At 50.3% G+C, this 11,121-nt stretch overlaps 1 protein-coding gene and 1 long non-coding RNA gene across 2 annotated transcripts; one reads left to right on the plus strand and one right to left on the minus strand.

Moving 5' to 3' along the window:
- Positions 1–1,689: 1,689 nt before the first annotated feature.
- On the minus strand, positions 1,690–4,989 carry LOC125108182 (uncharacterized). The gene is made up of 3 exons (XR_007129835.1): positions 4,961–4,989; positions 3,447–3,819; positions 1,690–1,846 (listed from the first exon to the last, which is right to left on the minus strand). It is a non-coding gene; the product is annotated as an uncharacterized LOC125108182 (long non-coding RNA).
- Positions 4,990–8,483: 3,494 nt separating this feature from the next.
- On the plus strand, positions 8,484–9,350 carry LOC125109938 (RNA-binding protein 3-like). Its single transcript, XM_047747043.1, has one exon. The coding sequence runs from the start codon at positions 8,549–8,551 to the stop codon at positions 9,017–9,019; it is 471 nt and encodes a 156-aa protein (XP_047602999.1). The 5' UTR covers positions 8,484–8,548; the 3' UTR covers positions 9,020–9,350.
- The last annotated feature ends 1,771 nt before the right edge of the window (positions 9,351–11,121 follow it).

Below are 11,121 nucleotides of genomic sequence, written 5' to 3' on the forward strand. Positions count from 1 at the left end.
ATACGCCAGTACCCGGGGGCAAAACATGAGTCAACCTCATTAATTCCCCATAACGCCTGTAAGGCCAACAACATGTACTTACCATGGGCGCTGCAATCAGTTGAGGCCTCCCCATCAATCACGCCCGGGGGGCCCCGGGGAGACCAGCGGGGCAGCCCCGGCAGGCCAAGTAGGGCCTGAGACAGGCGTTTTGCGGTCTTGTTCAGACTTAGCTACTAAATGCTTTGGGGCCTTTGGCAAATTACTTAACTTCTCAATGTCTCGCTCTCCTTATCTGTAAAATGGGGTTAATAATGCTTACCTACCTCACGGGGCTTGCTGCAAGAATTAATTAAAGTTTATGAAGTGCTTTGAGATTCCTGGATAAAAGGCCCGACAAAAGTATAAAGTATTATTATCATAATCTAGTAGGCTATAAAAGATAATTTTGCAGGAAAAGGCAAAATTTTAATTTCCATACAAGCAGAAACAAAGGCAGATATAGTCATAGAAAGTTTAAAAAAAAGTCTAGAAGATAATTTATATAATTTTTAAAAATTATACTGTGTTTGCGCCCTGCCAATAATCAATGCAGCATGATAATTAGAGATCTCAGCCAGAGGCCAGCAAATCGTAACAGTAAGTGTCTAATACCTATGCGGTATTAGACACTTTGGGTTTAAGGATTCTCTGCGAGTTCTCTCCTGGAATCCTGTGACAACCCCACGAGATGAAGGTCATCTCCCTAGGAGATGGGACAGGACAAAGTCTAGAATCTTCTCCTGGCCTTCGTCACTGCTCTTGGTGCTTGAGCTGGGAGGAGGGCTTGATGACACGTTGATCTCCCTTGGCAGGTGGTCTTTAAGCAGGTCCGAGACGCGACCACAAAGGGAAACGGAGACAGGTGGGGGTCAAGTTGTCTGATGGGAAAGCAGAGGTGTTGCCATTCTGCTTTCTACCTCATGTTCAAAGGCCCAGCCTACAGAAAGCCGCCCAGCCCGCACCTCTAGGCTTCTTTCTTCCTGAGAAAAAAAAAGAAACACCGTCTCCTCCTGCCTCTGAGCTGTGTTGGGAGAGTCAATTACCTTCTTTTAAAAACATTAATAGGGGCATCTGGGTGGCTCAGCGGGTTAAAGCCTCTGCCTTTGGCTCAGGTCATGATCCCAGGGTCCTGGGATCGAGCCCCACATCGGGCTCTCTGTCAGCAGGGAGCCTGCTTCCTCCTCTGTCTCTCTTTCTCTGCCTACTTGTGGTCTCTGTCTGTCAAATAAATAAATAAATAAAAATCTTAAAAGAAAAAAAAACATTAATAGACGATAAATAGATAGATGGGGCTTCGGGATGAGAAGCCCGTGTGTGGAAAAGTCTATATTCTTTCTTCTCTCATCTCCAAGATGAACACTTGCCCCGTGCGCAATGAAGCCCAAGACTGGGGGCTCCTGGGGCAGGTGGGCAGGCAGACCCAGGCCCTGCGGCGGATTCTCTCCTGGGGGAAGAGTGGGATAGCCACGGGCCTGGGGTCCGAGGGGACCTGGACCGATTCTAGCGTGGCCCCCAATCGCTGTGAGATTTGAGGGTGAAAGTTAAGCCCCTGTTTTGTATTAGTCATGCTTATAAAGCAAGCGAACCCGAGAAAGACAGAGCTATTGTGTTGTAGATCAGATGCCCCGAGAAACAAGAGAATGCAAGGAGGCAGAAGAGTCATATAATTTCATCGCTTCTCTGGCAAATTAAAAAAATAATACATTGAGACTTGGAAATTATAAAATGAATGGGTATCCATAGAAAAGAAAAGGGTGTATCCGCTTTGCTCATTGCAGGATCCCGGACGTCTGGGGAGAGGTCTGTGCTGGCGGGGGGAGGCTATCTGAGAAAGGACAAGGCGGGGGGTACATAGAGGCAATGCTGAAAGCACCATCGGGGTCACAGCCCACCCCAGCTGCTTGCTCTGGGCACCAAATGCGGAAGGGCCAATAACTTCCCTTTCTTCAAATCTCAGCTTTACCACTCGTTTTCTGTGACTCCGGGAGTATTTTCATTTCTCTGGGCATTTTCTTATCTGGAAAACAGGGATGCCCTCCCCACAGCGTGGCCATGGCCCCTCCGCACCTGGGGAGCTGCCCACTTTCAGGTTCCTGGTCCTGCGAGGCCCCTCCGTGCCCCGTCTGGGCTAGCTCCTTGCTGAAGGTTCTTTTAAAAAGTCTCACTTCATCGGTTTCCTCCAAGCGATCTATGAGGTGAAGTGTTAGCATCTTAATTTTACCTTCCAGAAAAAAATCTCCTTCTTCGGAAACAAAGGGAGCAAGATAAAATCTGAGACGTCATGGGGCAGACACAAGAGCCTTCTCTCGGTCTCCAGGGCGCACGCAGCCGCCTTCCAGGAAGGATTTGAACAGGAAGCCGAGGGCTTGAGGAGCACCTGGCAGGCGGGAGCTCGGAGACACTCTGTCATCTCCTGCAAGTGCCCGCATTCCTGGGCAGGTGACTAAGAGCCAGGGAGAGTCCAACACCTGGAGATCAGGCCAATGGGGCTGCGATCCCACCAAATATGGGCACCCAGACTGGCCCCGGGCTCTGTTGGCTCAGACCTCCAAGGCAGGGTTGGGCACAGATGGACCAGAGGAAGGAAATCCTTTCCCCTGATTCTTGGAATTTGAGGAGTTAACTAAGCAGTGAGGGGACTTTTGAGAGAATCTAATTTACAGATAAGGAAGCTGGGACTCAGAGCGGCCCGGGGACTTTCCTATGGTACCAAAGTAGAAGACATGCTCTTCCTGGGTGGGGAAGACCAGGGTCCTCTTACTGCATTTCTCACAGACTCACAGACATTTTGGGGGACCTCCCAGGCCTCTGTTTCCCGATCTGCAAAGCTGGGATAACAGCCGCTCCCGGGCCTGCCCCACAGGGCCGTGGGGCGGCCTGAGCGGTCACGAGAACGGAAACTATGGCTGGCAAGGCCACCTGGGGGTGGCGAGGGCCGCGGGCAATTATCTATGAACCGGGAGAGGGGGCTGGAGGCCGGGCTTTGGGGCGCTGGTATTTCTGGGCCTGCTTTTGCAGAAATGGCTTTGTCAGGACCTTGCCAGCCTTCTCTCACAGCCTCTGCTGAAGGCTCTCTCTGTTCATTCCCTGCGCTGAATCCAGGCGGGCGCCTAGCTCTGGGCCAATGCAGGCCCTGTTTCATGAGGAAGCAGGCTGGGGAGGGCACCCTGCTCCCTGACCAGCACTGCTCCCCCCACACTGGCTTTCCACTGGCCGGTGCTCCGGATGGCTGTCACTGGGTGGCCGTCTCTGAGAGGCCGTGTTGGAAGACATCAGGTTGCTGTGCGTAGCCTGCCCGGCCAGGGGGTGCGGGAAAGGCTCACCCCCTTGTGTGGCCACCTCACCCCATCCTGCAGTGGAAGCCGTGGGGGCGTCCCTGTTCCACAGATGAGGGCACTGGAACTCAGCGCTGTCAGGGGACTCACCTGAGGCCCCAGAGCATGGGAAGGCTGTGGGGAGAGCCACCTCTGTGCACGCACTCACCCAGCCTCTGGCCTCTTGTCTGTGCAGGGGGAGCTGCAGGGGGCTGACGGTAGCCTAAGCCTTTTCTAGCCACCTTTCTGGGGCCTGTGGTCTGGATGAGGTTTGGAGGGGGTCCCCGGGGGGCTCTGGCCCCTCTGCCTGAGGTACGGCGGAGGGCGGCATGTGTGGGACCTGGCCTGTCATCTTGCTGGGCCCTGGACACTCAGTCCGTCTGTGGTTAATGCGAGGAGTCCCGAGTGGGAGCTGCGGTCTCCAGGACCTCCCCGCGCGGGGCTCAGTGGGCAGACGGGAGTCTCTGTGCCTTGGTGTCCTTACCTGTCAGAGCAAAAGGGGTGGAGGTACAGATTTTAGTAATGAAAAAAAGCTTTCATACTCCGCTGAGAGAGAGATCTTCAAGATGAATGGAGACATAGAAGCATGGTACATATATAGTATGCGAACTTAAAAATTATATGTATAAATAAAAGTTATATGCATATTAGGTGATATAACATGTATATATACATGACATGATACAGATCCACATTCAAAATGTAGACGCGAGATATATTCACTCATTTTTCACAAAAAATCAATGAGTGAACGATGATTGATTTAGAATTTTTTTTAATTTATATTTTTTGAAGATTTATTTATTTGAGAGAGAGAGAGAGCATGAGCAGGAGGAGGGACAGAGGGAGAGGGAGAAGCAGACTCCCCGCTGAGCAAGGAGCCCGATGTAGGACTCTTTCCTGGGACCTGGGATCATGACCTGAGCCTAAGGCAGATGCTACTGACTTGCTTGACTGACCCCCCGGGCGCCCTCATTTGAAAAAGTAGCCTGTCAGCAGAGGGCAAGGGCAGGGCCAGAGGGGACATGGGCATGGAAACCAGATGCCTCCAGATGTGTCTTGTGCTCCCAGGCTAATTTTGGAAACTGCACATACTTACAAAATTTAGAAAGACAAAGGTTAGTAAAAAAATGACAAAGCCATCCATAAAAAAGAAAACACACTAATTAAGGAAATGTGTGTCTAACAACTTGGTGACATAAACGTCCATGGAAAAGTGGTTTCCGTTGGCACTGCGATGCTGGCGAGGACAATCGCCCGAAGGGACCCACCAGGAGGTCTACACTGCATTCGGTGGCGGTCCTCACCGTGCTAAGGTGGATGCACGGTGTGTATGAGCACAGACAGCAGGACCCACGGTGGTGCCGTTGAGAACCAAGGGTCTCAGAGTAAGAAAAAGGGGAAGCAAACTGCATGCCACATCTAAGACCGTGAAGTAAGTGCTTCTGGACTTGTGTGTCTCTGACCTCGAAGGTCCCCTGGGGAGACGCCAGAGGATTTGACATCTCCTCCTCCCCCCTAACCCCCCCACTCCCCACCTGCCCCTGGCTCTTCGTCACTGCCTGGGAGAGTTTTATGGTCTCAGGGGAACCAATGACTTAGTTCGGAGGAACTGAGTTTCGTACGTAAAACCGACAGCCAGGAAGCCCTGGAGGAGGTGGTCATGAACGGTCCCCTCGGCGCTGAGGTCTCATGGTTCTAGAACCTAAGGATGCTCAGCCGCCAGGCTTCCACGGAGCTCGCGCCTGGTTTAACGCAGCACGGAGGCCCCAGCCAAGTGAAACGGCTCCAGCACCTTCCAGCAGAGAGCTGCCTGGTCACCCCCCGCCGACAGCACTGCTGTCACGCTCTGTGCTCTGCCTTCACAGCTTGGCCTCATCACTTGGACCGAACCAGACGGGACCATTTACCATGTCCGTGAACCTGCTCTGCGCCCGGAACTTTTCCATCTGTCTCCCCACTTCCTCCTCACCAAGACCTTGTGAAGGAGAGATTGTTGACTCCATTTGCTCAGCGGAGGTGAGAGGAGCGTGAGGAGGCTAAGTGACCCAACCCCAGCAGTGCCACAGTACAGCCAGACCCCGGGTGTGGCCCGACTGAATCCAAGGCCGGTGCTCTGCCCCTGAGCCCTGAGCACCTGTCCCAGAGAGCATAGTCTCCCGGCTCTTTCCAAATGTGTAAGAATGAGTTAAGCCAACAGAGTTAAGCTGACAGAGAGAGGACTTAGTAGCCAGCAGGGGGAACGGCAGAGGGAGAGGGAGAAGCAGGCTCTCCACTGAGCAAGAAGCCTGATGCGGGGCTCGATCCCAGAATCCTGGGATCACAGACCTGAGCCGAAGGCAGATGCTTAACCGATTGAGCCGCCTGGGCGCCCCCTATGATGTCAATCTCTGTCCTAACACCGCAGGCTAGGAAGAGGACGGCCACCAGCTAGAGGAAGGAGCACCCACTCTCTGACCAAGGAAGTCTCTGAGTTGAGGCTACGGGTACCACATTTTGTTTAGAGCCAAGAATAGAAGAACAGACGCTACAGGTCTAGCCCGGAAGTTCTCATCGGGGGTGATTTGGGCCTCGCAGGGGACATTCAGCAATGTCTGGAGACACCTGGTTGTCATAATGGGGGGTGCGTGTGCCCCTGCCATCTCGGGTCGGGGGGAGGCCAGGGATGCTGCCACCGGTGTCACAAAGCCCCTAGCAGCCCCCACGACGGAGAGTGATTGGGTCCTAAGGTCAACAGCACCGCTAAGGTTGGGAAACTCGCTGTGGTCCAGACCCGGGGTGTCTGTGTTTCTCGCTGTGGTCCAGACCCGGCCCTCCCTGTGTTTCTCGTTCTGCTCGTGAGTGTTCCAGAAGCCACTCGCTCTTCAAAGCTTCAAGAACATCTCCATCGGCATGGGAGCCAGGTCAGCGAGAAAGGAAGCGTCTCTTTCATCTCTCCAGGAGGGTTGGGTGCTGGAAGACAGGGGCCTGCGAGCTCCACGTGATGCCAATTATTCAAATGGCTTCTCCTCTGAGAATCTGCTCTCCTCTGAACTTCAAACACCTTGACCAATACTAATTTAGCAACAGAACACCTCAGGAAGGTTCTGTCAGCTCCCAAACCAATTAGTTTAACTCTGGGCAAGTTTACCAAACATTCTTCTTTGATCAAAGAATTAATTTTTTTTTAAAGGGTATGATCTTCTACCCATTTGTCTTTCTTTGAAATTAATTGATAGACCAAAAAGGAGGATAAAAAAAATCCTGGTTTTGGGGATGGCATTAGTGTTCTTTCTGTAAACGGGTACAGAGAGAGGAAGAATCTTGGGGTTTTGAGGGACCCACAAAGCTCTCAGATCAGAATCCCAAGTCTCAGGATCTGCTGAAGGAGGAAGGATGCCAAGTCCTGGCTGGGCCAGGACAGGATGGAGCCCACGGCGGGCTCACCAGGTGATGGCCTCTGTTTGAATCACTCTCTACTCATGAGTAGCCCCACCTGTATCAAGCCCATTGTGGGGTGCTGGGGCTCCCACAAAGGAAGGAAATGCCATCTGTGCGCTCACCTTCACAGTCCACTGGGCAAGATACGCAGCCCAACAAACAAGGATGGTACTTTGGTGTGTCTACGGGCTGCCCGCCCACCCCGCTGCTGGAGGAGTCCGAGGTCACTGCCTTTCCCTCTTCTGAACATTTGTACCTACCTGCTGGTTCTTTTCCTGGTCTACTCAGCCTTCCAGACCCAGTGAGGGAGCCGCCTCTATCCCGAGTGAAGCCAGTGGTCTGCCTGTCCACCCGACTGCCCAGAGCTGCTCTCTGCGGGGCACTGGGCACTGGTCCTTTGTGTGTTTCCTCTTCTGCCCCCCAAGTGGGAGCTCCTTAAGGTGGGATCCTAGGTTCTTTGTGTATCCTCAACACGTGGAAGATACCAGATACCTGTGGAATGAACAATGGAGTGAATTCAGTTGGTGTATGCAAGGCACAAGGGCAGCCAGGAGTTGTGGTGAAGAAAGGCTAAAGTAAATCAAGGAAAACTTTTCAGCTGATGCTTTGTCATCACTATGTCTGCTGGTGCGGTTCTGGTATTTTCCCTCTAGAACAATGCTGACAAGCATCCAATCAAATAAATTAATATTCCCTTCCCACCATGAGAGACTCATTTCGTGGGAACAATTCCACACAGCAGTGTGTGGGTGTATGCCCCACACATCAACCCCAGCAGAAACCATAATGTGTTTGCCTGTGTCTTTCTGTCAGCAAGAGATGAGGAGGGTTTAGCTCTCCCCTCTCATGATGGTCGTTGACCCTGGTCTGACCTTGCCACTCTGTAATGGCGGGGAAATGAAGAAGAGGTGGGAAATCAGAGAGGAGAGATGGAAGAGAAATGTTGCCACTCTGCAAAGGCCATAAACTTTGTGCCTATGGAATGTTCTTCTGGAAGTTTCCATTTTAAAAAAAATCACTAATTTTTATGAAGTTTCTCTTCCCTTCAAGGTAGTAGAAATAAATTTCTCTGGTTTTGTGCGAATTGGATTTAGAGCTAACAGTGGTGGTCGTATAAACTCCGTCACACAGAGTTTAAGCCACCTCTTAAAGTTGATATTTGAATTTTTGAAGACCAACCACCATTATTAAGTTGTTCTGGGGGCCGTCATGCCACTCAGTGTAGCATGAGTAGATGTGCTCACTTGAAAACATTTATCAGCAGTTTCAAGATGGTGAAATGACCCACAATTTTTTTTTTAAAGATTTTATTTATTTATTTGTCAGAAAGAGAGAGAGCGAGCGAGCACAGGCAGACAGAGTGGCAGGCAGAGGCAGAGGGAGAAGCAGGCTCCCCACAGAACAAGGAGCCCGATGTGGGACTCGATCCCAGGACGCTGGGATCATGACCTGAGCCAAAGGCAGCTGCTTAACCAACTGAGCCACCCAGGCGTCCCCAACCCACAATTTTTTTAAATTTAATTTTATTTTCTTTAAATTCAATTTATTAACATATAGTGTATTACTAGTTTTAGAGGAAAAGGTTAGCAATTCATTAGTTTTATTTAACACAGTGCTCATTCCATCAAGTACCCTCCTTAATGCCCATCCTCCAGTTACCCCATCCCCCTACCCTCCTCCCCTCCAGCAACCCTCAGTTTGATTAAGAGTCTCTAATGGGAGTCTCTCCGCTCCTGCACAGTAGCTGTTCTTCCAGTTCTTTTGCATAATTTGCAGTACTCAAATTGACGGCCATGTCTTCTGAAGAAGGGAAGCTTTTCGTGGGAGGTCTCAACTTCAACACCGACGAACAGGCTCTTGAAGACCACTTCAGCAGCTTCGGTCCTATTTCGGAGGTGGTTGTTGTCAAAGACCGGGAGACTCAGCGATCCCGGGGTTTTGGTTTCATCACCTTCACCAATCCAGAGCATGCCTCAGATGCCATGAGAGCCATGAATGGAGAGTCTCTGGATGGTCGCCAGATCCGTGTGGATCACACGGGCAAGTCGGCCAGGGGAACTAGAGGGGGTGCCTTTGGGGCCCATGGGCGTGGTCGCAGCTACTCTAGAGGTGGTGGGGACCAGGGCTATGGGAGTGGCAGATATGACAGTCGACCTGGAGGATATGGGTATGGATATGGGAGGACCAGAGACTATGGTGGCAGAAGCCAGGGTGTTTATGACCGCTACTCTGGAGGAAATTACAGAGAGAGTTACGACAACTGAGATGAGGCATGTGCACCTAATGTAGATACACAAGGAATAAAACTTCTGGTCCAGGATCATCCTTCCAAATGGCTATATTTATAAAGATTTTTGGAGCTGCACTGACATCTGTTGTAGTACATCAACTTCTATTTTTGAACTGAGCTCCCAAGGTAGCTTGTCACAAAGAACTTTTAGAAAGCTCCATGTGTTTTTAAAATTTTTTTCTCTTTTAAATAATAATCCTGGGACTTTTGTAGAGTTTGGGTATTTTTTTCCTTCTACCAATTTTTCAGTTTGGGCTCTCAGGATTACTGATTATGGCAAAAAAATAATGTTCAGACTGTTTTTTTTTTAATAACGTGCATTTATCATAAGGAAGCATTTCCAAATGCAAGTACAAGAAATCAGCACAATTAGAGGTGGGTTTTTTTTTATTCAAGGTCCCCACCCTTGAGAATACAGAAGTTTCTTAAAGTATTTGTGAGTGTCCTTTTTTTTTAGTACTGGAAGAAAAAATACTCTGTTGTGTCTCACTAGCATTTTAGGATGTTCTTCACGGAGCTGATTAAAAAGTTTAAAAATGAAAAAAAAAAAAGAGTCTCTAATGGTTTGTCTCCCTCTCTGATTTTGTCTTGTTTTATTTTTCTATCCCTTCCCCTCTGCTCCTCTGTTTTGTTTCTTAAATTCCACATGAGTAAAATCGTATGATAATTGTCATTCTCTGATTGACTTATTTTGCTTACATAATACCTCTAGTTCCATCCATGTCACTGCAAATGGTAAGATTTCATTTTTTGGATCAATGCATAGCACTCCAGTATGTGTGTACATATCTGACCACATCATCTTTATCCATTCATCTGTTGATGAACTTCTGGGCTCTTTCCATAGTTGGGCTGTTGTGGACACTGCTGCTATGGGGTGCAGGTGCCCTTTGAGGTCACTACATTTGTATCTTTGGGGTAAATACCTAGCAATGCAATTGGGGTAAATACCTAGCAATGCAATTGCAGAATGACCCACAAATTTGCCTGTGGCAATCATGATACTCTTTAGTAGCCTGAAGTGATCTAAAGTCTTGTTAGTTCCTTGAAGATTAATGGAGAGCAGAGAAAGAGACATGACATGCTATGTCATGATTTTTTTTTTAAAGATTTTATTTATTTATTTGACAGACAGAGATCACAAGTAGACAGAGAGGCAGGCAGAGAGAGGTGGTGGGGGAGCAGGCTCCCTGCAGAGCAGAGAGCCAGATGTGGGGTTCGATCCCAGGACCCTGGGATCATGACCTGAGTTGAAGGCAGAGGCTTAACCCGCTGAGCCACCCAGGTGCCCCTGCACTGTGTCATGGAAACCAATTCGTCACTTGCGTCACTGGGCAGCGAATGAGCACTGACTTGGTTTCCGCTAACTGTAATGCTCACGGAGTACTTGCCAAGTGCCAGACCCCGTGCTGAGTGCCCGAGATACCCCCCTTGGCGGATCCCGCTGATGGGCGTGTCACCATCACCGCCGAACAGATGAGAAAGTGGAACGAAACACCGCCTGGGGTGCAGATCTCATAAGCCACCAAGCTAAGATGGGAACATGGTGGCCCATATCCGTGAATGTCGCATGCCAGGGGAACGTGGGACACAGGCTCTTGCTGTGTTCAGCACCAGGAGGAATCTTCTCCCCATCCATACTCTTTGAGGAAGGAGCCAGCAGAGGCACAGGGCCCTTGGTCTTCCAGAACGCACCCCCCCATGGAGTCAGGTGTCCTCATCATCACTCTCCGCAATCCTGCTTCCCCAGCCCCAACGGTCATCCCAACCCCGGCTCGGTATGACCTCCTGGTGCGAAAGCTTGCAATCACCAAACGACTGACCAATGACTGTCCTGGTGTCTTCTCAGCTCCCACTTTCACCCTGATTCCAGCTGGCCTGCCTCCGCTGCCAATGGACAAGCTACCCGAGTCGGGTGGCCCTCACGGGCTGTAGGCACTGTGGGGAGTGAGGTTGTCCCAGAAAGGGTTTGCGCTGGGACAGCTACTGCGTCTCATCACCCATATGAGGGACGGACGAGGTGAGAATTTCCATTACTGCTTTCTTGCTAAAAAAGCTACAGTAAGAATATACTGA

Source organism: Lutra lutra, chromosome 9, assembly GCF_902655055.1.
Source record: "Lutra lutra chromosome 9, mLutLut1.2, whole genome shotgun sequence".
NCBI classification, from domain to species: domain Eukaryota; kingdom Metazoa; phylum Chordata; class Mammalia; order Carnivora; family Mustelidae; genus Lutra; species Lutra lutra.